Source organism: Vidua chalybeata, chromosome 1 (assembly GCF_026979565.1).
Source record: "Vidua chalybeata isolate OUT-0048 chromosome 1, bVidCha1 merged haplotype, whole genome shotgun sequence".
In the NCBI taxonomy this organism is placed as follows: Eukaryota; Metazoa; Chordata; class Aves; order Passeriformes; family Viduidae; genus Vidua; species Vidua chalybeata.
In genome coordinates, this window is record NC_071530.1 from 126,153,491 (window position 1) to 126,181,449 (window position 27,959).

At 36.6% G+C, this 27,959-nt stretch overlaps 2 protein-coding genes across 3 annotated transcripts; one reads left to right on the forward strand and one right to left on the reverse strand.

Moving 5' to 3' along the window:
- Positions 1 to 6,437, reverse strand: SLC7A13 (solute carrier family 7 member 13). Its single transcript, XM_053950021.1, has 4 exons — positions 5,714 to 6,437; positions 3,119 to 3,250; positions 1,145 to 1,509; positions 1 to 401 (listed from the first exon to the last, which is right to left on the reverse strand). Exons 1-4 carry the CDS (start codon positions 6,435 to 6,437, stop codon positions 156 to 158), a joined length of 1,467 nt encoding a protein of 488 aa, XP_053805996.1. The 3' UTR covers positions 1 to 155.
- A 2,489-nt stretch (positions 6,438 to 8,926) lies between these two features.
- LRRCC1 (leucine rich repeat and coiled-coil centrosomal protein 1) lies at positions 8,927 to 27,747 on the forward strand. Of its 2 annotated transcripts, XM_053952215.1 has the most exons (19): positions 8,927 to 9,026; positions 9,109 to 9,314; positions 9,695 to 9,760; positions 10,511 to 10,678; positions 12,526 to 12,695; positions 12,796 to 13,005; positions 13,826 to 14,028; positions 14,783 to 14,942; positions 15,270 to 15,418; positions 16,450 to 16,654; positions 18,941 to 19,080; positions 20,396 to 20,597; positions 21,686 to 21,871; positions 23,050 to 23,224; positions 23,918 to 24,081; positions 24,910 to 25,118; positions 25,296 to 25,433; positions 26,758 to 26,893; positions 27,506 to 27,747. In XM_053952215.1, the coding sequence occupies exons 1-19, from the start codon at positions 8,950 to 8,952 to the stop codon at positions 27,635 to 27,637; spliced, it is 3,096 nt and encodes a 1,031-aa protein (XP_053808190.1). In that variant the 5' UTR covers positions 8,927 to 8,949; the 3' UTR covers positions 27,638 to 27,747. The 2 variants fall into 2 exon arrangements, with proteins under 2 accessions (XP_053808190.1, XP_053808199.1); XM_053952224.1 differs by lacking the exon at positions 8,927 to 9,026 and having other exon boundaries at positions 9,313 to 9,375.
- Positions 27,748 to 27,959: the final 212 nt, after the last annotated feature.

Below are 27,959 nucleotides of genomic sequence, written 5' to 3' on the forward strand. Positions count from 1 at the left end.
TACATATATGTGCATGTTTGAAATATATGTGTATACATCTATATATGCATATATATCCTATATATCACACCAACATCTAAATTGTACTGTTTACAGTCTCAGTTAAACAAAATCCTTGGTTGGCTCTTAATTGTACTGAGATTAAATATCTGCCATTATTCACATTTGCCCTCAGCAGGTCCGTCAGCAGGGCAGACTTCTAACAGGAGCTGTAAGTGGCAAGTAATTTTATCAAGAAATGCAAAATGCAATTTAAAATGTATAAAAGGCAGATAAATAATAAGACTTCCAAGCATAAACAGGAAAGCATAAACATATTGCATGTTTGGAGACCAGACTATGGGAGCTAGAACTAGGAAGAAAGACATCGCCACCATCATAAATGGAACTGGTAAAAACACCTGTAAGAGAAAGAAAAGAAGTGGTTTAGGAAATAAATGAACGAACTGTGATTTTTTTTTTTTGCCTCATTCATTAGAGTAAAAATGTGTTCTTTGCCACAAAAGAGTACCATTTCTCATGCTGCTATAAATTCACCCAGGACAAGAGTCATCTGATTCAAATTGCCTATAAGAGAGGAATCTTTTTAAAAATATTTGTTTAGGCTCCTTCTTTTGTCAAGGGGGAGAGACAGGCAGTACTGGAAATCCATTTGTTCACATATGATATTGTGGGTTCCTATATGACACTCAGGGCTGGGTGACTAGAAGCCTTCACAATAAGCATACACTTCTAACCCAGTTTTCTGACTGCTGGAGTAAGAGGAAATTCAGCCTATCCTTAATGCCTGTGATTGTGTCAGGGAAGATGAGAGCAGACCAAAGTCTGATGAATTGAATGGCAATGGGTCCTATACTGTTCTTGTTACTGCTCCACACTGGTATGGTTCCACATTGTTTGCACATTTCCCCCATTCTGCAAAGAACCATCTCATGTTTTCAAGTTCTCTGTGGCAGAGATCTGTTTGTTTCTCTTCTTTTTATAGTGAAGCAAAATTTTCAAATAAGGCTCTAAACATTGAGATTATTGTTTGTATTTTTGTGACTATCCAGTTTGGATTTGCAATTCTTCTATAACTTTTGCATGCTACCCAGAACTCAAAAAAAAAAAACTATAAAAATATTTTTAAGTTAGATCAATTTACTTTGTATGGTCGGTGTAGATGAGGTTCCCGGTATCGAAGTACAATCAGGCTTGCACAAGTCAATCCAATCATAAGCCAGGCAGAAAATCCAAAGTAATTTGTTAACATAATAAGGTCAGAGGGGATGATAAAAATGGATGCAATGGTGGTTGAAAAAATCATGGCTGGTGCTGGTGTATAGGAGTGGACATTAAGCATGGATATTAAAAGAGGTAAATGTCCTGACTGACTTCCAGCATAGCTTAATCGACCAAGTGTGAACGTGCTGCAGTTGAGGGCACCAAATATTGAGACAGCAACAGAGAGAGGAATGATCCAGGCAACAGAGGGGATCACTCGATCAGCCCAAGTGACTGCCACAGCAACTGCAAGAAAGCAAAGAATCAGTGTAGTACAAGTACCATGTTCTGAATAACTGACAGACTCAACAGGAAAAAAACTTAAAATACAAGGACCTATTATTTACTGGCAATGCCTGCTTTTTCGTTGCAGTAGTCAAACACTAATCCAATCCTATAGGTATTTCATGCAGGAGCTAAACATTTCCTGGGAGGATGACAGCAAGGAGTGCTGCCTGCCAGAGCAAGCTAAGGAAACCTGCTGGGGCCAATACCACAGTCATGGACTGCCCAGCAGGCCACATCTCACCTACTGCATCACAAACACACACAGCTGGGCAAGGAAAGAAAATTAACTCCTTGGTCCCTGGCGTGACCATGGTGGTGGCACAATCTGCTGTTACAGGAAACTGCCAACAGGTGCACATCTACGTTCAGAGTCAACAAATGTGCTATTAATGAGATTTTGCTTTGGGTGGAACTGGGAAATGTGAAAGATTGTTTCTAAACAAGAATATTCAATATTGCTTGGAAATTAGCTATAGCTGATATTGTTGTGAAGACAATATTTAGTGTGTCTATAACCAAATGTCATAAGGAACATAGATCTTGCAGTGTCCTGTGCAGCATAGCAAGTTATTAGAGATGGGGAAAACAGTGCCTCCCACCTCAAAAAAAAAAAAAAAAAAAAAAAAGTAATGAAGGAATAAGAAATATTTGAAAAAGTGCTATAATTTTAAGGTTATCTTCTCAGCTGGCATAGATAAACACAGTTCCCCTGGTATGCCAGCTGGCAGCTGCTATTCATGGATAGTCTGGTATTTGCTGCCTCCTTCATTGTAGCATACAAATGATCCATCCCTCCCAGCAGACAGCCTGACACTTGCTGAGTGATAATCTGAGGTTACTGAGCGACAGGTACACTGTTGTCATTTATATTAGTGAGCTTTTTTCATAGGAAAAAAAATTATTGATCCATCCAAATGAGGTATGGGTTTTTTCAAGCCTGTAGGTAAGGTCTGACAGCTCAGTGTCATTACACTGGGATTTAAAATGTGCTGCTTGGACAATCAAGGAGAAAAGCTCCCTTTGGAGCTTTACATGGCCAGTTTACTGGTACAGGATCTGAGACAGGGTTTATATACACTGGAATTTTGTACAGGCTCTTCTGAGAAGTCACAGTATTTATAATGAATAATACACACCCAAAATGGCTACATTTTTGTGTCCATAGTCTTTTCTATACTCCTGAACATGTTTGACTTGTCCACCTCCTAAAGAGCAATGGCTTTAGTCCAAAACTCAATAAGATAGAGAAAGAAGGAGGAGATAGGAAAACAAAGATCATCTCTACACTTGGGACCTGACTTTCACCTTATTTTCCAGGTTTTAATACACTTCTGATTTCCTTTTAGACTGTGTAGGGCAAAGCCAACAATTTCAACAATCTGCCTGCATTCATCCAATTTGTGTCATAGAGTGAAATTAAAGAAGACTTCTCTATTAAAAGAAAATGAACACAAATTTCTGGACTGTGAAGTTAGGTGAGCAGAAGTAACCCAGTGCATTGACATCAGATGGACATGTCAATGGGCCCGTCCTTTTTAATTAAAAAAAAAAAAAATGAAATACCTACCTGAGGAGACAATTTCCTTAGGTGTGAGGACAGTCAGATATGAGATGTTCAATAGTAAATAAAAAACAATTACTGCAGGAATAGCAGTCATCACAGTTAAGGGGATATTTCTGCTGGGATGTTTCATCTCCTCTGAAAAATACAATTTAAAACAACAAATGAAGCAAGCAGTGTAGCTTCTGCAAGTGTTTTTCAGTAGTGAAGCTGTGCAGAGTTTGACAAGCCTGATACCAAAGTCCTGCCACAATCCCTAATCATGGCTGCTAAATTCTCTGCTTGTGAAGTCCTACAGTGGTTCTCAAACAGTTAATATCAAAGATACTTAAACAGTATTTTTTTACGTAGCTATTTTTAACTATTTTGGAAGGATGGCTGGATGAAGAGCTGATTGATTCTCAAAATGACAAAACAAGTCATAATTTCCCTTTGATTTGATTAATCACATATTTGACTTACATTAGAAAAGTGATTTGGTAGAAAATTTTCAAGTAGCTGTACTTGAAAATTACTAGCTTAAACATGAAACTTTAAAGTCACGTTATTTATTCTGATGTCACCTCATGAATCCTGATCTGAAACTCATTGAGCAGATTTGCCTATTCCTACTCAAAACCTTTCTCTTCGCTCTTATATCAGAAGTAACAGAAAAGACCGAAGGTATAGACATAAGAGCAATAATCAGTGCCTTCAAAAGCGGGCCATTCCCAGATGGATTTTGATGATTATCATCTTTTCCAGGGCAAAGATGGTGGAGGAAAATGGTTTAGTGCTAAGCCTGATAGCCTAGAACTACTCTTATCAAATAAGAAAAAACCCCAAATTTTGCAGGTGAATAATTCAGGCACTATCACGCATTCCTGGGCATGTCATAGTCCCAGCAAAAGATGGAACTGGTTTCCAGAAGCTTAATCTCAATCACCCTCATCTCAAACAGAAAGGTTCTTTTTCATTTCTTTCACTCCTTCCTCTTGTTCCCTCACCACTTCCCACTTCCCTCAGCATTTACAGACAATTTCCTGAGTATTACCAGCAAATAACTGATAAGAGGGAAGAAGTGAAAAGTGAAATGTGCAACCTATTTGAACTCTTTTTAGGAGACAGAAATCTGCTTCCTCCTTCACATTTGATTTCTATCTTCTGCTCAGGACATCAGCCTTGAGCTATGATCCCTGTGCTGGCTGTAATGCATAGAGACAAAATCGAAGGACCACAATAGTGGAATTCAGATACTATCAGAGAATTTGGGGTTTATTTCAGATATAAAAAATACACTTAGTAATTTTGAGCTCAGAAGAGGATAATCACCAAAATTTCCAATTTAAATTTATCTTTCCATCCGTTTTGTTGCTTATTGCAGTCTTGCCAGCCAGCTGGCACCTGATCCATCAGCCGAAGCTCACAGAAATGAAGCTATTGTTGAAGCATAGTAAACTCAGTTTGGTTCAGAACTATTTCATAGGTTACATCTTTCTAAACAGCTGTGCTGCCCAGTGTATGGCATTTATTAGTACTGCTAACTGATCAGAATAAATTAGTATTTTACCAGAAGTCTTGTATTTTCTCAGGCTTACAAAGCCAAGTGCTTGTCTTTAAAGAATCCCTAAGTTTTCAAAACCATACTTTCCTGGTTAATATATTTTTTTTAATTGCAGCCTATTTTTAAAGCTGGAGTACCTGGATTAGAAAGACAACAGTCAGGTTTTTAAACATTAACCAAATTTTCACACTATCCTCACCACTGAACTTTGTGGTATGCATTTAACACATTCCATTTCTTTAATATTTTACATGATAGAGGTCAATGGATACAAATGGTTAAAGATATAACAGCAATATGCACTTGCTTACAATGTAATTCCATGAATCTGATGATACTATAAAACTCTTATTGATTTAACTTGTGATGTGAATATCCAACATTATGAACATCATCTCTGTAGCTTTCACGAAAAAATGCTCATTTATTACTGCCACATGTCAGCAGATACAGAATAGGGAAATAAATAGATATTCAAAAACCTTTTGAATGTTAAAATTGAGCGCAAATTCTATGAAAAAATTTATACCATCTTCCATAGACCTCTCTTTATATACTATTAGACTTCAGAAGTCTATTTTCCCAGAAAATATATCCCATAATATTACTACATTCTAACAAAAGTCAAAATTAATTTGTCCATATTCAAACCAGCTGCATAACCTCAGCTAAGGCACAGATGTTTAAATCAAAATTATCTATGCACCCATAGTTTGGCATGGATAACTTAAAACTTTCCTAAAAATAGACTTACATGGACACTGAGAAAGACAAAATGCAAATTTTTAAGGTATGAAAAATCCTATTTATGCATGAGATTTAAAATTAACTATTATGATTTCTCTTTTACTTCCCTGAAAGTGTCAGCTTGTTTCTGCACAAAAAGCAGGAATTTTCCCTAGAAAGGAACAACACCTCTTCTACCAGCCCCAACAAACACTCATGTAAAATGAGAAGGACCCTGTGGTCTTGAAGCAGAGACAAGTTCTCCCAAAACAAGCTGAGGAATGCAAGAATGAGAACTGCAGAACTAAATCTAAAGGAGAGGAGCGGAGTACCTGCCATATAGTTGAGGGACCACCAACCGCCGTATGCGTACAGCCCCTGGAAGAAGGCTTCAGCAACCTGTGAGGCATTGGGGATCTCTGAGCCAAACATGTCCTCAAACCTGGCCAGACTCTCCTTTTGCTTGGTAACAAGGAGAACTATGCCACCAACAGCAATCACAGACAAGGCCATCATCTTCAGCAGAGTGAAAACTGCCTGCACCCACGCAGACATTTTGACGCTGAGGCCATTCAAAATCCCCAGGGACCAGAGAACGGCCAAGGCCAAGCACTTCTTCAGCACATCTGGCACAGGACAAATGCCATAGAAAGGCTGCGTGGCATATTCAGCAAACAGCAAGGCTCGAGCAGCATTTGATGCTGGCTTGGTGAACGTTGATGTCCAGATAAACACGAAGGCGGGTAGGGATCCAAGGCCTCTTTTAATATGGCTGTATTCTCCTCCGGAAAAGGGCAGAGCGGTTCCCAGCTCTGCATAGCAGAGGGCACCCATCAGAGAAACTAGCCCAGATGCGGTCCAGATCATTAGAGCAACGCCAACATTGAGTAAGGAATGTTTTAACACCCCTGTGGGAGACACGAAGATCCCTGCTCCAACAATTGATCCTATAATAAAACTTACCCCATCAAAATAACCTATATTTCTTTTGAGTTGCATCTTGGCTTTTCCTGTTCTTTGCACATCTTTGGGGTCATTGTTTTCTTCTTTTCCCATTTTTTTGTCGTTTTTTTTTTTCCACAGCAGATTTCACTTTGTTGTTAGCAGTCTGTCATAGCCCTGCTTGCTAGTGAAATGTTATGGGAAGCTTGGCTTAATCATTCAGAAAAGAGAGCATACTTTGGGTTTTGATGTCTCCTGTGTGAAGATAATTAACCAAATACTTCAAGAAACACTGGCAAATCATGTACATGTTGGTTTAATATGTACTTCAGAAATTATTAAGGTCTGCAGGTATTTTTAAAGAAAACAACATTAAAATTAATGCACAGCAAATGCTCATTTCTCAGATGATTTTCATCAACAGATTTCACTTTGTTTTATGCACATCTTCAGAAACAACCACAAAGGTGAGTAAATGCGACTTCTACGTCAACCCGAGGGAAAGAGGAAGGATATGGCAGCATGAAGAAAGAAATCGATCTTCCATATATTATTGACAGTGACATGGACAATAGATAAACAGCCTGGCACTACTTTTCCACCATCTATATAGAAAATGGACAGTGATGACAGTGAGTATGTTTTGCCAAAACCTCATCAGTCACTGGGTATATTACAGCTTGTTTACACTTCCCTCATTAAATACTGCCCTAGAAAGAAAATTACAAGTTTTATTCCCAGTTTTTTTCTGAGCACTCATTGTTAGACTAGTACTCAAGCACGTCCTATGATGGCATTAATTGTTGGACACTGCTGTGAGGGAAAGAAGCTGTATCATAATTTTCATTTCTGCATGGGGGCTGTGGAACAGAAAGAGGAAGGATGGAAGTTCCCACCGGTGTGGCATATGTCTTTTAAGGTGTGGCTGCTGATTTTTCTACATACAAATCAATCTGTTGTATATTTTGCGTTAGGAGCTTCTCTTCAATCAGAAGCATAAACAAATTACTTTTGTACAAAACATGCAATTATTTTGTTTAAAAGATGTAGAGAAAAATGGGCAGAAAGAAGAAAACTAACTGAAAAGAAGCTCAGCATGGACCCCAAGGGTTGTGTAAGTGCCCAAACTCGTAACTGCGAAGTTCTTACTTTTTGTCAGTCAAGTTGCAGAACCAGTTTTGTCCTGCAGGTCAAAGCTCAGCAGTGCAGTGAACAAAACTCATGCTTTTACAGGGGTCAACTTGAAAGACACAGTGGTTCACACCAGTCTTGAACAGCAGGATTTCCACTCAAATACAACATAAATTCATCTGAAAATTAGTTTATATAATATGCCATCATGTAAGAAACCTTTGGCTAAAATAGGCATGTGCACAGACTGTTCTTTTAATTGTTTCAATGACCTCAAGTGGGTTTCCTTCACCACACAGAAGCTTTGCAGCATGGTCAGTGACAGAATCTACAGCCCCAGAGCAGCTTCCAATCATAAGAAAATTCTTCCATTTTCTCCAAATCCCTGCAGTACTCACTAAATACTTTCACCTTACAGACTATAAAAATTGTAGTTCTACAAGAAACACACCTCTACTTACTAAAACTTGCAAACATTTAAAATTGCATTTATTAATTTCATAAACTGTAGTATGTATTTAAATATGCATTTACCATGCATTTTTAAAATTCACAATAATTAAAATATTAATTATCTAGTATTCATGATTGGGAAATTCAGCATGGCATATGTTTTACATGGTTAAAATAAGTAATTTCTTGTTTTATTTTCTGAGTCTCCTTCTCTGTGAATGCACATATTAATTGATATCTAGTAATCTTCCAGCTCTCTATATTCTGCCATGTACAGCTGGATTTGGATCACTATCTTAGAACAAATCAATGTTACACTCAATGGAATCTTAAAGTACAGATGCAACTGACTTTTTTCACTAATCATCCTAGTGTACAGTTTCTAGTACACTAAAAAAGCATTCACAGAATCTCCCAAACAGCATCTTAATAAGGATTTTTTTTATTTCTGACAAAGCTGCCTAATCTCAGAAAACCTCACTGACTTTATCCCTGGGTGGCTGGGCACGGGATCAGGCTCCCCAGGAAGGTGGTCACAGTTCCAGGCCCGACAGAGTTGCACAGTGCTCGCAGGCACACGGTGCGACTCTTGGCGATGGCCGTCGATGATCCCTGTGTGTTCCTTCCACCTCAGGATGTTCTGTGATTCTGTGAAACTCTTAACATCGGGTGAGCTCTAAAAAACACCAAAGCCCTCCCCGCGTCCCCTCGAAAAGAACGCAAAGCAGTCCGGTCTCTAAACCCGGCCCCTTCCTGGGCCCATGGCAGGAAGCGGCAGGAGAGCGGCAGGGATCGGCAGGGGAGCGGCAGGGATCGGCAGGGGAGCGGCCGGGAGCGCAGCGGAGGCACGGGCCCCGTCCGCCTCTGTCCCGCGGGCTCCGACAGCGCCACCTCCCCGCGGCCGCGCCCGCCCGCGGCGGGAGCGGGGCGCGGCCGGAGCGGAGCGCGGCGGCGGCGGCGGGGCCGTGAGGCGGGGCCGTGAGGCGTTTTGGCCCTAAGGCGGGCAGCGCTGCCGTGGGAGACGAGGGAGGATTGAAGCGAGATGCGGTCAGCGCGGGGGCCCGGCGGGATGGCGGGGATCCCCGGCGAGCTCAGCCTCATGGATAAGGGCCTTAAGAGGTGAGTGCGGACGGGCCGGCGAGAGGGGAGGCCGCGGCGTAGGGCCGAGCTGCCGGCTGACGGTGGGCTCCTCTCTCCGCAGCCTAAGAGATGTGTCCCTGAGCTCGGACCTGCACACGCTCAACGCCCACTGTAACCTCATCGCCAGGATCCAGGGGCTCGACCACCTCCGGAATCTGCAGCACTTGGATCTGTCATCAAACCAGATCCGCCGCATCGAGGGGCTCGATTCCCTGGCTAAGCTGCGCACCCTGAGCTTGTCCTGCAACCTGCTAACCAAAGTGGAGGGTCTGCAGTGTTTATTTCTGTCCATTTAGTTCCTTCTCCAAACCTTCACCAAGTTACCAAGGTTTTCTAAGAATTGTCTTAAGGTTTACTTATGGAATGTTTGCATATAATTAAGGTTATACCAAGTTAGTATGAGTTGGTATGCTAACAATTTTATAAAGTAAATTTTAAGATGAATATGTATAGTCTTCGTAAGCCTTATCATAGCAAAATGCCTTAATTTAGAAGGAAAACCTGATTTTTATAATATGATTATAGATTAATGTCATAATTCATAGTTATGATCTTTAAAGGTTCACTTTGCAAGCTTTGAATTTGATGAAAGCAAAGCATTCTCTGAAAATTCTACTGTTTCTATTTTTCCCCCTCATTTTGTTTAGGATTGGAAAAACTCTTAAATTTAACTATGCTGAACTTGTCATATAATCGCATACATGATCTCTCTGGTAAGTGATGTTGCCATGTGCTGTGCAATACAAAGCATCTGTCTCACTTTAATTTTGAAAAAATGACCAAGTGTATTTTGAGAAGTTTCTAGCACTTCAAGTGCCAATTCACTGAATAATTCTAACACAGGTGGCAATTGCTGCTCTTCTCAGCTTTAAAGTTTTTAACACCAAAGATTTTTCTGAACTGAAATTTATTCTTCTGTGTTTGGTGAGGCCAAGCTTGTTCAGAAAGTAGTACAGTAAATTTCATACTTACTTCCAAAATATTTGTATCTTTCATTTTTATAGAACAAAAATGCAACTTTACATATGATATGTAAGTTCTCTTGTATATCTCTGTTGAAATGGTCAGTGGTTCTTACGAATTCATGCTGCAAAATCAAGAGAACTTGTAATGGAAAATTATAAGAACATTAGTAACAATTTTGTTAGTGAGCTTGTTTTATAAAATGAAACTTCAAGGAAAAGGTTTATTTTTACGTGCTTTTTAACAGCCAGAGATTAATCTGTTTCTTTAAAGTTAGCTTAAATAAATAGCTTAAGTGTTGTACTTGGTGGTAGAGTAGCATAGGTAATTAACATGTATACAGGGATATGGAGCAAATGTTGTTCTGTCATTTCTAGTTATGATATATTATTCACTGAATATTTTTCAACAAGATGCTGTTTGTTCTAAACCCCATAGTCTAGAACTGTAGCAGAAGACATTACTTTGTGGTTGTTTGCTTTTTTCCCTGCAATTTCCAGGATTTCAATCCCTTCATGGAGCCAGACATAAGATCAGCCACATTGACCTTCACAGCAACTGTGTAAGCAATATTAATCACTTACTTCAGTGCATGAAGGGGCTGCGCTGTTTGACAAACCTCACGCTGGAAAGAAACGGAAAAGCCAATCCAGTTTGTCACGTAGCAGGTACGGATCTGATTTTGCGTACATGGTTTGTGCTCATTAGCTCAGTGATTTCCTTTAAGCTGTGAGCCATTTTCTGAAGCTTGCAAATTCATTTCTAAACTGGTCAGCCTGCAGAAATCTAAATTCTGTCAAAATTAATTCATTTTCCATTTAAAAAAAAATCCTTTTTTTTCCCAACAGCATATTCTCAAAATTGTAAATTGTATACTTTGATAAGGCTCAACATTTTCACTTATGAATCCAGAGGAGGGCCACCAACATGATTAGAGGGATGGAGCACCTCTCCTGTGAGGAAAGGCTGAGAGAATTGGGATTGTTCAGCCTGGAGAAGAGAAGGCTTCAGGGTGACCTAATTGTATCTTTGCAGTACCTGAGAGGAGTCTAAAAGAAGGAAGGAGAGAGACTCTTTCCAAGGGCATGTAGTGACAGGACAAGGAGGAATAGCTTCAAACTGGAGTCGGTTTAGATTAGATATTAGGAAAAAATTCTTTACTGTGAGGATGGTGAGGCAGTGGAACAGGTTGCCCAGAGTGGTTGTGGATACCCCATCCCTGGAAGTGTTCAAGGACAGGTTGGATGGGGCTCTGAGCCACGTGGTCTAGTGGAAGGACAGGAGTATTAATATTTATAAGCTGGAAAGGTGGAGAATTCAAAAAATGTACATAGCGATATTGAATTTATAGACAGAGGGCAGGCACGGGAAGTAGCTACTCTGCTACTGATAGACTGCAAGAGAAAGATCAGTAACAGCTTTTCCTTCTTTTTCCCCTGGTTTGGTTAGCAGTGGCAGACTCTAGGGTCCTCTGCAGTAATTAGCATTGTCATCCAAATAGGGGTTATGTGTTTGACTAGGCAGCGTGGAGACAATTTGGAGAATGCATGTGGATACATCACTTTCAGTTGCATTTGAGCTTCTGGTTTGGGGGTAGGTTTTTCAGGCCATTAAAAGGTTACACTCTAAGTTCAAACAAGTTAAATTGTAGCATTTTATATTGGAGTAGTTTTTTTTATTTTGTATGTAAGAGAGGAAAACCTCTTACAGGAAGGTGGAAGTGGAGGATTGGTGCTTTTGCAAGAGTTCAAAGGTAATTTCAAAGACTAGGACAGTAGGAATTACAACCATACAAAATAGCAATCATATCATGAGCATACAATTGATACAGGTGTAATGTAAGTATGGTTAAAAACAAACACCAGGTGTTACTGAGGAAAGCCAAATAATGTTTTATGTAATGTTTTTAAATGCACTGATCATGTTTTACAAATACATTCAGGCACTACAGAAACAGTAACAGGATTATTAAAGTTGTCTGATTAACTTAGAAAATGCCACTAGTTTTCTTCTGCAAGTATTTACGTACCTCTTCATATCTATGTCTTTGGTGGCACTTTCAAAACTGCAGTGTTCAGCAGCCCAAATTCTAATAAATTAAAAGCTAACTTCAGTGCTTTACAGTTTCATAATGCCTTATTTCATTCACTGGCAAAGGATGAAGTTGTCTAAGCCCTTTCAGAACTTGCTTTTCCATTACATTCGTCTGCTCTTCCACTTGGTACAACTGTTTGGGTGCAGTAGGCCAATGTTGAAAGGTTGTCTGTGCAATTGCAGTGTGCTGATGGTGGCTGGGAAATCCTTGTGTAGATCAGGACTAGGCAGGCAGCTTTCCAGTTGATTTAATTTGTAATGTCTGTTGAAAGCCTTGGGTGGGGAAAGGTGACACAACTGTAGATAACTCACTACTTTTTTTCTTACATTAAAAATGCAATGAATCATTTAAGATGATGATGTACTTAAAATATATCAGGCATCTTCTTGATTTCTATTTAAATGTAATATTTTTCTCAAGGTTATAGAGAAACTGTTCTTCAGTCATTGCCCCAGCTAACAGCTCTAGATGGAAGAAATATTTCTGGTGAATCAGTGGACCTGGCAGAAGAAAACTGTTCAGATTTGCAGTGTTTAGAAGACATTTTGGGCTCTTTGGTTTCATCTGGGTGCCCTTCCACCCAAGATCAGGTGCCATAGTTTGTGTGTACTGGTTTTAAAATTGACATATGTTATTTTTATATTGCATGCAACTTATTAATGCTACAAGAGTTGTCTTTTCTTCTAACAGAACAATGTTCCCTTGCCACTGGCGACACCACACATCGACCAGGCGCTGGCTCAGTTTCGGCAGCGTACGAGGACAGCAGCGCAAGGTGCCACCAGCTCCTCCACAGAGCTTGTCTCATCTTCTGAACCCGAGAAGAACCATCTTGATAAAATACACAGTGAGATGTGGATTAAAAAAATAGAAGAACAGATTTTACAGATACTGCAAAAGGTGATTTTTTTTCTGTGATTGCACAGGAGGTTTTGTTTGTAAGATAAGGTGTGCTTTTCTGATAATGAAAAATTAGCTGAACCAGACTAGAGCATTTCTAGTGGTATTATGGGCTGACTGTGCTAATGTGTTCTTAATCATTTTGAGATGCTGGGAATAAAATCAAAACAAGTCTTTAAAACTGAAGATTGAACTTTGTATTATGAATCATTCTGTACAGAATAAAAATCATAGTGTATGGGACTAGCAGAGCTATCTGGTTATCTGGTCATGTTATATTAGAAAATTCTTTTTATGTTGGTTTTTTTTTTTTTTAAATCCTGAAACCATCAGTGTACTAACTGAACCAGAGTAAAACATGAAATGCACCAAAGTGCCTGGATTATACAGTTGGTGAAAATTAATTTCACCAATAGGTCAACTTGGTCTGATATGCTTGTCACTAATATAGTTTGTGTTGTTAACATATGTAACATAAGTTCATCGCGTTTGCTTGGTACTGGTGTTTGCAAGGCTTTTTTGGTTTTAAGTGCTGTGTTTGTTTTACATTCTTCACCAACTGCCTAAGGATTTTACCAAACTTCAGGTATTTCAAAAGGAAACAACTATATGTTCTCAAGCATCCTAGGTTTACTTTAGCTTTAAAACAACAAACTATTTCAGCAAGGAGGGAAGGGATTGTAAAAGTAAAGAACTGGAAGCAATTGTTTAGTTTTTGTCCAAATTATTTTGTGTGAACTTTTTTAAAAATTGCACCTGAATAAGTGTTAGCCAATCAGAAACTGTAAAATTTTTATCTAAAACTTTGATCTCTTCTTAGGTATCTGATAGTTCAAGACAGGAAGCTGCTCCAAGTGCTCTCAAAGCTAAGAGAGACACAGATCTAACTTCTGAGAGTGAAAATGAGAGTGGAAAAGAGAACAACAGAAAAGTCATGAAAGGAAGCAAGATTCCTACTTACCGTAAAACAGCCTTATCTACAAAAGGTCATGCAAGTCATCTAAAGAAGAAAATAACTGACAGGTATCCCAGTATTACTATACAAAGCCAAAATGAATTAAACTGAATATTGTCAGCATGAACATAGTTTTAACTTGAAACATTTCACTGAAAGTGGTAGGTTGAGTAAATCAGGTCAGTTAATAGTGTCCTGAAAATGGGTAGCTACTCATGAGGCTTCCACACACAATGAGGCTTCCTTCAGTTGTTTCTCCATATGAACTGTTTCTTTCTTCAGGTGAGAAGGAAATTGAACTGAAGATTCCAAAACAAGCACTTTCAAAATCCTAACAGCTTATATTTCCATCTTTATTTTAAATTGTGGTGGCAAAAGAATTCTCCACAGATGGAACTGAGTAATTAAAAAATAACAGATTAATGGTGTCAGAACAATGGTTAAGAATATATATCCTTGGTGAAGCTGAGGATGCCATAGTGATTTGTTTGATTTATTTAGTAAATACTAGAAGTGATGAGTAGAACACAATACAAATTGGAATATATTTGTTCAGTCAGCCACTGCAGCTCTACAGCTACTCTACTCTTCTAAAATTATTTTGTGTCTGTGTGATCATGAGATAGTTTTAGGTAGCATCTACTAGTTGTAAGTATCTTTTTAGAGCTGAATATTTGAATTTATCTGTTTCTGTGGTCTGATTGCAAATTATTTTCTAAATTGTTTTGAACTCTCCAGTATTTAGCTGCTGCACTGAACTGTAAATATTTTTCATTTAAAAGTGTCTGAATCCACTGTTACTCTTTAAACTCTGCATTACAGGGAAGAGAAGAAGAGTTCCTTGAAGTGTCCATGCTCCAGTCAGAATGACTCTCATTTTAAAGTAGTGGGAAGAAAAGCTGAAATACTAACTGGAAGACAGAGCAATATGGAAAAATCAGAAGAATGTAATTCAAATCACATAGAGGAATCAACATACCAAGTAGGTTTTGCATCATTTCAAGTTAAATATATCATCATCTGAAGCCAAACATATGTCTCCTGGTCAAACTAAAACTGGAGGTGACAAAAATAATTGCATTTAGATATTTTCAAAAGTAGTGGAGTTCTTGTAGTGCCAGCTGGGAGAGGATGTATTTTATTTCACTTTTATGGGAGTTTTTGGCCTGGTTGCTTACACTTTCTTCTGTCATCCATGAATTCCAGAAAGACAAAAAAGTCTTGTTCTACAATTATAAATATTGTTTGTCATTTTTGGCTATGTTTAAATGTTTCCTAGTAAGTTGATGCTTATCACATTCTTGCTAAGGCACTGATTCAAGAACTGGATCAGGAGAAAGAAAGGAGGTGGAAAGCAGAGCAAGCAGAGAAGAAATTATTAGAGCATGTCAGTGAGCTACAGAAGAATGCAAAAGAAGAAAAGAATATTCAGAGTATGGCTGTATTCACTAGAGACAGGTAGGGAAATAATGCTATAGTATAAGAGTTTGTTATGGGATTTTTTTTTTTTTAGTTTCCAATAATTTATGTCGTAGGCTTAAGAAACAAGGACAGCTTTAAACAATATACTTGGAAAATAAGGCATCAAGAAGTAGTGCTAGAATTTCTCTCAGTATTACCTAATGAAATTCCCTTCTGCAACTTTCTTCCTATTCTTGTCATAGAACAGTATCAGTATGCCACTTTCCTTCATTTCTAGCCATTACTTTCCAAACATAACTATACCTCCAGTTCAAGCTCTAGTAGGTGTCCCATATCATACTTCTGCCTTCTGTATCCCAGTCTCCCTTTCCACATACACCTAGAGCATTATTTGCTTTTTCCTGCGCAGCACATTAGAACAGAAATGTTTTTGGCAGGCTAGAGTTGGCCCATAGGCGATGTATTGTGCAGAGCAGGCCTAGCACATCTTCAGAGAACTGGATGTCACCATCCTTGTGTGTTCTGAACAGCAGCCTTTTTTTTTTAAAGATCTCCATATTTTTGGAGATGTCTGCTCCATTTGTCTTTTTCTTAACTGTCTTGTATTTATCAAAGCCGCATTTTCTTTATTTTAGGAAAAACCAAGCTACATGCTTCCTGAGTTACCATCCATGACTGACTGTCCCTTTTTTCCTTTTTGTTTTAGGTTCACTTTTCCAACCTTTATTTTATACCCATCTACATTTATACTGTCTTCTGTAAGAGGCTTATGATGTTCCTGTAAAGCAAAGTAATACTGGAGTGTCTTTTCCTAAAAGATGTATCTGTGAGGTTGTCTCCATCTGATGTTTTTTAAAATGAATCTCCATATAGTAATGCTACACATGACTTAAGTAATAGTTTACGTCTCCTTAAACAGTTTAATGTGACAGTGCTATAAATAGTAAAACTCAGTAAAAAAGAAGATACGTTGCTACAACAGCTACTAATGCATTTTTCTCAATCTATTTGGCATGAAACTTATAAGTAAAATGTTGATAATACAACTTTTTTGCATTTATTCTCAGGTTAAAGGAATTGATATTGAAAGAGAGAGATGCCAAAGCAAGACTGCAAGCAGATGTTCAACAGTTGAAAGGTGAAACTGAAAGACTTACTAATGAGCTAAATCAGGCAAAAAATAAAGAAGCAGAATATCAGAGGGCCATGCGAGCTTTAGAAGAAACACTGTCCAAGATGGAGACACAGAGATTGCAGCAGCGAGCAGCAGAGGTAAGTATTTTTCATGAGTAAATAATGCAATAGCAACAGGGTGGCTACCATAGTCCTGAATACAAAGAAATGCTAGATTTTACCAACACTGAGTCTGAGTTTTCCACAATAAAACCTGGAGCTTTTTTCTGCATAGTAGTAGTTAATAACAGGTAATTGTCAATGAATGTATTTTATAAATATAAATTTTATGATGGCCTTAAGATAAAGGAGAACAAGTCCTATGTACTTAACACTGAGAGTTGATATTTTCTGAAAGCATAGAGTGACAAAGACAAGTTTTTAAAGTTACTAAAATCAATAGACATCTTACTACTGGAAATCTAGTGGTTCTTTTTGTTTCACTGGTCTGAAGAATTATATGTTTTTAATTGCAATTAGAACAAAACAGTAATTGCTGAAAACATTAAAGATTCTGGTTAGTTTGTGTAATGTGTTTGTTTGTTTGGGATTTTTTGGTTTTGTTTTTACAGCTGGAGAAGATAATGATGCTTTTGTAGTCAGGCTCTTTGTTGAGTGTACAAATATATAAGATCAAGATGCTGGACCAGATACTGCCACTATTTCTTTCTGAGAAATTAATTGCTGAATTTTCAATTTCAATATGTCCTCCAATATTTACTCCTTTTGTTTGTTTATATTCCTGTGTTAGTCTATTCCTGTGTCACTGAACTTAGAGAAAATGAATCTTAACACATCCATCCTGAAAAGTCTTTGAACTGATAGCGTGGTGCTCTAGGAAGTGTTATTTAGGTTCCCTGAAAGGAATGAAAATCTGGGAGTGTCCTGACAAACTGTGAAGTACCATCCAAGACACCCTCTACTTTAGGCTCCTGTTTGGGCACTTGAGTGGCTGTTCAATTTCTTCCTTACTGTAGATACCCTGGAGCTATTATGGAATCTAGAGGTGACCTTCAGTTTAGATCAGGTATCTGCCTTTCAGTTTGAAAAGTACTAAATTTAGTGATTTGGAAAACAGGAGAGTGGGATTTGCATATGTGTGTGTGGTTTTTTTCTATCCTATAACAATGGAAACACCTTACTGATGTATGAGGCTTTTATTTTTCCTTCTATGAGTTTGTAGAAATAAGTCATCTCTTTTGGTGGTAGTAACATTGTTTTTATTAAGAGAAGGTCTTTGTTCCTGTCTTTAAGATCCTGTAGCAAATACTCCTTAATATTTATGTTTCAAAGAATAATCATGATGCTCTCGAAACTAAATCCTCTTTTTCAATGGTCAGATTTAATATACCTTTGGCCTATTTTATCCATTCCAAGATTAGATTAAGAAATTCTAGACTATTCTGTAGAGCTTTCTCATTGTACATCCTGGCAGTTACTTTCAGTGGTAAATTATGGTTACTCCACGTAGCAAGCACTATTTAAGGCCTTCAGACTTCTTGAAGGGATTAAAAATGAGTGAGTTTACTATGCATCTAAATGTGTACCCTACTCCCTTGTTCTTGCTTGACATTTTTAAGTGCTTTAATTTAGGAGAGAACTGCTTCACTTCTTCCACAAAACAAAGGAATATAGTGTGATGTGTCTAAAACTTACTCATTAACTATTCATGAAAAGGCTTAACATAGAACATAAGAACTTAGCCTTCTGAAGTGCCCTGATTTTGAATGACCATTTAATGAGTAATCAAAACCTTTTTTATCATTTTTTTCATATCTTTTTCTTCATGTTGAATCAGAAAAGAGTTTAATATTTAAAAGTCTTAAGTCTATAAAATGGAATTACTCATAAAAGCTTGCATCAAATGGAAAAAGAGGAGTATGCCATCTGGTGTTTAAACTGATTCTACATTTTTTGTAAAATCGTTAGAAAGCAGCTCTGTTCAGCAGCTCTAAACTGTATAAATCAGAAAGACAGATTTTTACAAAGCGAAGTGTTAAAAAATGAAGTTAATATTGAATACATCTAAAAATGTTTTGTTTTAAATGAATACAAGTATTACAATAAAAGAGTTTCTAATTGAGGAAATCGTTCTGCCAATGCACTTCTTCCACTTCTGCAGGACACCTTGAAGTTCTTTACAAATTAAGTAAATGCCCTTTGTTCTTTATTAAGGTTGCTTTTTGAGCTGTAGAAAGTTAAGTCTTTGTTTTAAACATCTTGTCTTAAATTTCTTCAAGTCTTAAAATATATTAAGAAAAAAAACAAACAAAAAAACCCTAACAAAAAACTCCTAGAAAGCACCTGTTCCTTTGTGTTCTAGTATAAAACATGAAGATTAAATTACAGTTTTAAGAAACTCCTGCGCTTGTCTTTATAACACAGATGAAACAGGTGCAAGAAGCAGAGCTTAAAGCATCAGCAAATGAAAGAGAAGTACAGTTACTTCGAATATCTGTCCGACAACAGAAGGAGAAGGTAAAACAACTGCATGAGCTTCTTGTATTAAGAGAGCAAGAGCAAAGGTATGAGGTCATTATTTTCTTTTCACAAGATGCTTGTGTTGCCGACATGGTTTTTTTTTAATGTGTTCTACAGTACAGATGTGGGTTTTTTTCGGTTTGGATTGTTTGGGGTTTTTTTGATTAGTGGGAGAGATGGTCTTTGTAAAAACATAGGTGTCTTCCCACACATTTTCTTGCTCTGCAGGATATTTAAGAATATTGTGTCGATTCCTGACTCATAAGTTCATGTAGGCAACTTACAGCCTTTCATGTGAAAGGTTTTTATCTTATACTATTGCCAAATTCTTTATTGTAAATACTTGATCTCTAATCCAGGAATAATCAGATAAAAATAAAATTATATTTGAATTACTGTCTGAAGAGCTGCATATGCTACAATAACACAAAATGTTCCAAAAAATTAGTCAGCCTCTGCAGTACCTTGCTTGTTGGGTGGAGTGTGAGTTACTTGCCTGGCTGTTTCCCTCTTTGAAAATTTCCCTTTTTGTAGAATACATGAGGCTAAGTTCTGTGGTGTTCAGCTAATACAATCAAACATATGTACACACAATATCAAGAATACAATGAGGTATAGCATTATATAATACTATAATACTATAGTATAATACTATATATAAAGGAAGGTTATTAATAAAATAAGCTGGTTACATTTGCTAAATTGTAGAAGGGAAAATATATTCAGATACCAAGAAAATTGCAGGTTTAGATGGGAAGAATCTTACAGCTTTGTTTTGAGAACTTTGAATAATTACCTCATGAAGTTTCAAAAGATATAATGTGAAGGACAGTGGATATTTTATTTTATATTTTTTTGCTTTAAAGTAGATGAACAGAGTAGTGTTGAAGTAGAGGGTACATTTGCTTCAACACTGTCCTTTTAGGTCCCTGTTGCTGCTGCTTTTCAGGTTTTGGGTCTGAGTGAATAGCAGCAGTTGTTGGGTGAGGGTGAATGGAATGACTGACTGCAGAAGTGGGCGTCTGGCTGTACAGGGCTTTTCTCTGATTACAATGTCACTTCCAGATGTTTGTTAACAGCAAAGCAAACAAGTGCTAAATCACAGCAAAAGCACAATTGAATAATTTCTACAAATGTTTGAATTAAAAAGTAAGGCTATACCTTTGGGTGTTTTTAACAGTAGTCAATGGAATTTTCCTTATGCTAGGGCCATTGTCAGAGAAGACTGAAGGCTATCTGGATAAAGGAATTTATCCCATTTATTATGTAATCCTTGTTCAGTAAGACCAAGGAAATGAATTAAAACAGCATTGTGACATCCTGCAGTTCATGTCTCAAGTGTATGCTTGGTAATTGCAGGAAAGAACTTGGAACCCGAGTTGCTTTAAATGGACCTGAATTTCAAGACGCTTTGTCAAAACAAGTGGCTAAAGAGGAGCAGAGGCATGAACAGCGTGTTAGAGAATTGCAGGAGGAAATTAACATGTCAAACCAGAAGTACAGAGAGTTAGAAGATGAATTTCGTTTAGCTTTAACTATCGAAGCAAAAAGGTTTAAAGAAGTAAGACTAAGAGAACATTTCATCTCACACTAGGAGGAGTTGTAGTTCTCTTAAATGTGTCGAGTTTGGGTGGATATTCTGGGTGTGGTTTTTGGTGTTTTGTTGGGTTGGTTTTTTATCCCTACGATCTTTGCTCCAAGGATTCATGCAAAAATACTGGTAGAAAGGTTTGAAATATCAGTGATTAGAACAATGACAGCAAATGCCAAGTCAGCATTCAAAAAGCCGAGCATTTTTGTTCATATGTAGAACTTAATCAAAAGAAATTTAACAAACCCCTTCTGTCTGATGTTATTAATTTCTTTTAAAATATGTTGACCTTCAATTAGAATATATTCAATTACAGTAAAACCAATTTTTTGGTTTGTGTTTGGGTAAGATTATTGTTAAATATATATAGAAGTGTATTTAGTATATAGTTCCTTATTGTGTAAATTTTCAAAATTTAATTTTGGATATACATTTTGATACTCAAATTCAAAACTTGATTGCTAAATTCCTTAGAGAATTTATTTCTGTGGCTAGTATTTACATTTTTATGTGTTAAATAAAATATTAAATTCTTCACCTTAAACTTGGTTTTCTTTGTTTTAAATAAGTTTTAAATAGATGGGAGGAGAGGGCAAAGAAGAGATAGGGGTTTTACCCTTCAAATCTTTCTGTTGCAAGAAAAAACATCTTGAATTAACTTTGTCTTTCTTTTGCGATTTTAATGTCAGTTTTAACAATGAGATTTATATCAAGGCATTGTTTTTAGCTCCCAGCTATGGTTTTTCTGCTCTGCTTCCCATCCAGCCATGATTTTTTTTTTCTGTGTGGGTTTTGTTTGTTTGTTTGTTTGGGGGGTTTTGTTATGTTTTGCTGGGTTTGGGTTTTTTTTACAAATACACAGCTGGGTAGAACCAGTTTTTCAATCTGTAGTTTCACGAACAAACCAGGAGAAAACCATTTTCAGATATTCACTGATTTCCTATACAGTTGATGAATTTCTGTGTCTTCACTTGAAATTCAAATGTCAGTTATGTTTATATATGCACATTTTTTTCCAAATGTTAGCATTTTTCAAGTCTTGTCTTATAAAATTTTAGGTAAAACAGGGGTTTGAAGAAGCTTCTGCTGATCTAGTTGAACACAAACAAGCCCTGTTTGAGTTGGAACAAAGGGAAAAAGACATGGCAAGTCTGATTCAAGACCTGACAGATTTAGTGGAAGAACAGAAAGCAAAAATTGCAGAATTAACAAAATCAAACGAAGAAGCTACAGCAAACCTAAAGGTATTTGTTTCAAAACATTTCAATTACATAGATTATTATTTGTTATGTTTCATCTATAGAAGTTAATGATTCCATACAAGCTTGATAAACTAAAAGACACAGGTTTCCTATTGCACTAAATCCCAGTAATGCATGTCAGCCTTTATTCTTGCATCTTGCGCTTCTATTTCTCACAAACACTGCTCCCCATATAGAAAACTGTTGACTCACTCATGTTTTGGAAAGTGTACTCCTTGCCCTGTGAGCAGTAGCAGTTTGTATAGATCAGTTGGTCAATCAAAACTACATTAATAGCCCTGACCCCTTATAAAGTCAAAGAAATGGAACATACTTCTGTACTGGTCACTTATACCAAGTAAAACTGTGATTGAACAAATAATGCAGTGTAGTTTTTAGCAGCTTAGTATCTCCTAGTTTTATAATATTAGAAGTGTTATTCCTTATCGACTGAGTGTCAGTTTTTAATCTTAAATACTGTGGGCACAGTTGCTTTGTGGTAACATATTCTAGTCCTGTTCTATTATCTAAAAATAATTGTTTTAAATTTAATGGACATAACTTTTGAATGGTTGTGTGATCCAGTCCAGCTTTGTGCTAAAACTTGGGTGGAGGACAACCCCTGCACAGGTGTTTCTAATCTCTCCACTACAGGTTGTTGTTGTTAGGGTGCCCAAACATTTTGTTATTGTACAGAATACGATTCTGCCAGTCAGTGATGCTTTTAAGAATGATATTCAAAAATACCTATATTAAATAGCTGTAATCTGTAAAACAAAATGTAGCTTGGATAACTGAAGAGAGATATTTATCATTGGATGTGAAAGTACATTCCAGCTTCTGTCTTCTTCTGATTCAGTTTTTAATGTCTTTATCTTTTGCTTTTCTTGACTTGTGTGTTTATAATTCTAAACAGGATTTGACATTAATACTTTAGAGTGGGTATTTAAAAGTCAGCTTTACAGTTTTCTGGGATTGAAGTATGTCTATTTGAAGCAAATATTTGTGTTTCACAACTGGAATGAGATGCAGATAGAGCCCTGAATGCAAGCAGAATATTTCTCAGTTAACTAAATTTGGTGTATATAAGGATTACTTTCCTAACTCCTTAGTATTGATTTGAATTTTTGCATATTGTTTTAAATGATCTTACTGTCTATTCCCAATGTTCGTTCGTACAGTGTCGAACTGGAGAACTTGAAACTGTGATTGAGGAGGACAAACAAAAGGCTGTTCAAGTTGAACTTCTAAAAAAGGAAAATGCAAAACTTATTTCCCAGCTGACAGCCCAGGAATCTGTGATTGATGGATTAAAAATGGAAAGAAAAATATGGGGGCAGGAGTTGGCAGAACAGGGTAAAATAATGGGTTTTTTTCTTCTGCAGAAAAAATGGTGTTCAATATCTTACATTTCAAATAATCACTCCAACAGAGTTTTAATCATGACAGGGTCCTTTGACACCTTCCCGATCTTACCCAGTTGTAAAGATGATGTGCAAAGTAGGTGTTCTGTGGCACATGGGCTGATACGGGATCTCTAACAGCAGTTGTGGGAGTCAGCTGTGAATACAGTTTATCTGTTTCCTGAAAATGTGAAAATTCCATGAAGTTTTACAAAGAACTTTTAAATGTGAAACTAGAAAAACAAGGATCTGTAAATAATGTTATGTATTGCTTCTTGCATAGCAGGGAAATCTAATATGGAAATTTCAGTATATATCTTAAAAGACTGTTAAATGCTGGGGGAAAAAAAAGTGTGGGCATTTTTCATTTTTCTCTATTCCTGTGATTCAGCACCACCTTGTGGTCTTTAGTGGTCCATAAGAATTATTGTCAACTATTTTTCAGAGAAGTTTTCAAAAATGATAAAACACAGACCTTCAGCTCTACATTTCCTCTTAAGTGTTATCTACCCACAGATTAAATCCCTACAGTGTTTCCAGTGGGCAAAACAGTCAAACCTTTCGTTTGTAAGGTTCTTACCTTTGCTTCCCCCAGCCCAATCTCCCAACATTCCATATCTTGAAATCAATATCCTTTTATGTCCAGGAGCTCATCTTGCACAAGATCGGGGGAAACTGGAGGCAAAAATTGAAGTTTTAACAAATGAGATTGACACGTTAAAAAAGCAAAAGGAACAGGACAGTGATACCATAAAAATTAAAAACAAAATAGTGGATGATCAGACAGAAACAATTAGGAGACTAAAAGAAGTAAGTGCCATATCTGACAATTTGTGTGCTTAACGTTCATTGCAAGTCTTAATTTTAGCTGTCACAAACCGTTTGATAAAAGCTGGGCACTTGTAGTTTTCCAACTCACAAATCACAATCAGGCTGTCAGTGGCAATTCATTTCACTGAGAGCAGAAGAGGGCTTTTTATTAAATAGATGCACAGTGATACTACTTTGAATCTCTCATTGAACCATATTTATGTACAGACTTTCTTCTCTTTGCCTTGCTTCAGTTTATTCTTGATAATGATTTTGAGAGAGTTGAAACTAGGATAGCATAATTCTTCTTTAGTGTTTAAAAGAAAAGGAAAAATAATTTTTAAAAGTTTGCTTCACATTTATTTTACAACATAAATATTTTTTATTTATTTTGTTCTTGTAAAATAGTATTTTGACAGCAGAAGTAATATGTTTTGTCCCAATAATTCCATTTGTCTCATTTAGAGACTTTAAACTTTAGCTTAATAATCAAAGTTTTATAGTGTGTTATGTCAGATGCATTAGTCATTGTTACACAGATTGTGAGCTCACTGACTTACATAGAATAAGTATTCAAAATAACTTTTTTTCTTATCTTGCTTTCAACTTCAGATTTATATTTTGATGACTTTTTTTAAAATTGAGACTTCCTTCAGATGAAGATTAAGTAACTGAATATCACTTTACTAAGTGTTCATCATACATTCAGAAGAGTAAACTTTTATGTTGTTCTCTGCTATATTTCATCATAGACTAAACACATACTCTTAAGGGGGTAACAATAAAATTAAGGGAGTTTGTGTATTCTAAAATATTTATCTTCTAAAGGGCTTACAAGAAAAAGATAAACAAATTAAAAAACACCATGAAGAAAATCGGGAAGCTCAGAAATTGCTTCAAATACAGTTGGATGAAAAAGCTGCTGAATGTGAAAAACTAATGAAAAAATTAGAAAGGCAAAATGAAAGAAAAGAGGAATTAAAGCAACTGCTAGAAGAAAAAGAAGTAGAACTTGATGATATTAAGAATGCACACAGGTGATACATACAAATCACAATAATTCTTTGGGATCATTGTATGCAACACTGCTCTGAAGTTATTCTTGCTTGCTATTAAAACCCACAGAAATGAGGAAAAATGGAGGCATGAGAAACTTCTGCCTTCCTAAGAAGTGGTATTTACATTCATTGTAAATATGTGCATTTTCTTTCCAGTGCACTGAAAAAGAGGTGGCAAGGTAAAGGAGAGCTATTAAGCCAGCTGGAGGTGCAGGTTAAACAAATGAAAGAAAACTTTGATTTCAAAGAGAAGAAGCTGATTGAAGAGAGAAATAAAAGTCTTCAAACTCAAAGGTGAACACTTTGTTTATTTTGTAGCTACTCAATTACTGTAGAGTTGCACTATTAACAACTGTGCAGAAATGCTCGATTATGTGAGCATAATGTGATGAAAGAATGTGTAATACCTTTTTAACAACTTGGTGAGCCCAGTTACAAACTGGGCCTAGAAGGAATTCTTGCTTTATAGGTGACTTACTTCATGGAATTGGCATTCAGTTACAGCATTCAGCATCTGAACTTTTTTTATTTTCATTTTCTTTGAAAATAACCTCATACAATTGGCCTCATCCCATCAATCCAACCTGCCCTGATCCCTTCTGTAGAGCCTTCCTGCCCTCCTGCCCAACTTGGTGTCTGTTAATCACTGTTTCAGTCTGTGAGAGACTGTTTCTAAATTACCTGTCATTCTTTTCCCATACAAATAGCAAGATTTTAAATTTATTTTCTTGTTCTTCTTACTGTCAATTTCTTCAATCAATTAATAGTTAAATATGAGATGATACAGAAACAAGTACTCATCATCTGAAAAATTATTTCATATGCTTCTGGAATAATGGAGAAGTTTGCTAAACTGATGATTTTTACTTTATTCTTTGGCCCCCTTCTCATGTTTTTCTTCCTTCCTCCCAACTATTCTTGAGAAAATACCAGCTAATTAATAAGACTGCATTAAAAAAAAAAAAACTACAACAAATCAACAACAAACAACAATAACAAAAAAGCCAAACAAAACAAACCACCTCAAATAGTCAATAGTATTGGGGTTTGAAACTGTCAGAAGATCAATAGTGAAGATCAATAGTGAAATTTTTGTTCTAAATAATTCTCGTTTGTTTCAGAATTTTGTTGTAAATTAATTGCATAAAATTGCCTTGCATTTTGTTCCTACGTATTTAAGAATTAGCCCTTTTAAGCAGAATTTGCTTGGAGTTAAAGAAATGCTTCTTTGTGGTGAAGGAGACACTTTTGTATTTCTCTGAGACACAGGCTTACAGGCTGTTCACAGGATCACACAGTTCATTAACTTCTTGGGAACCAAAAGCATAAGGAGATGTTTGAAAATAGGTAGAGTTCTTGTCCATGTTAACAGTAGCAAGCCCTAATCTTCATATCCTTTGGTAGTGATTAAATGCCTCTCCTTAGAGAATGCCAGAGGTCCTAAACACATTGCATAAAGCTAGAACTTGTACTTGAGAAAACAGGACACTTATGATGCCAATATATAATTGTCTTCATGCTTAAGTTGCTAAAACCTTAGCAAAGGCAGAACTGGACAAACCAAAATACTTCAGTTGTCTGTAGGACTGTGATTTTTTTTTTCCAATCATTTTTTTAGGATTGCTGTGGAAAAGCTTCATAAAATGGATAATGCTTTCAGAAAACAACTTGAGTCAGTGTTGGCAGCACATCAGGAAGAACTCTTGCACCTGGAAAATGAAAAGGAAAAACAAATTGAAGCAGCAAATGAAAAAGTAATCTTAATACTCAATTTATACATTTATTGTATTTGCATTTTTATTCTACAGCTGCTACAAGAGTGGTGCTTGGAAGTCTCCTGTTTGAATTTATCAGGCTGACTGGATGGAAACAATTCTGGTTTAGTACTCAGTCTTTGCACAGCAAGAAAATCTCTAGACTTGTGCCATTGCAATATTTTTTATTCAAGCAAAGTAAAGCTCCATGCTATGCAGCTGTTATGAATCAATAGCTAAACATTTCCTTATCCATACAGGCAAGAGTAATGATTATCTATGCCAGATAATCCATTTAACTCACCTATGCCAACCTTAACTGTTACTGTTTCTGTATCTACTGCATTCTTCCTTAACATGACAACTGGTGCTTTTTTTCCTTAATAAATTTTCTGTATTGATACAGTACTTGCTACCTCCTAGCAGATTAATACATTATTTTAAAGAAAAAATTCTGCTTCTGCATCCAGTATCAAGAGAAATGCATTGCATATTCAAACATAAGCATATAATCTTGCATTGCTTATCAGTGTTAAAAATCGCCAAGATTATATGGGTTTAGGTGTGTTAAGAAAAGCGAGAATTCTACTTCATCTCTGTGTGCTCTTTCAGGTCTACTCTGTTGAAGAAGAAATGCGGGAGCTTCTGCAAGAAATGGCAAGCAATAAAAAAGCCATGGAAAATAAAATACGACGACTTACACATGCTCTGAATGATATTCAGCAAGACTTTGAAGATTATTAATATTTATACTAAAAATGTATATTACACAAGCAGTTTCATCCACTACAATGCACTTTTCCTTGTTTTCTAGAGAATTAAGTCTTTGTTATATATTTTGATAGTTCAGGGAGCAGACAAATGTTTTTACATTATTTTCATAATAAATAGTTATTTCTAACCTTTGTTTATTTTTAACTGCTCTCAAAATGCGTCAAAACATGTATGCATCATATGAAATTAGGAATTAGCATGTTTAATAAGAGAAAATGAAGTTGGAAAGTTCCAAGCCAAAACCTTGAAGGTTTGCTTCAGTGAGGTAAAGATTCTTGTAATGAGAGAACCA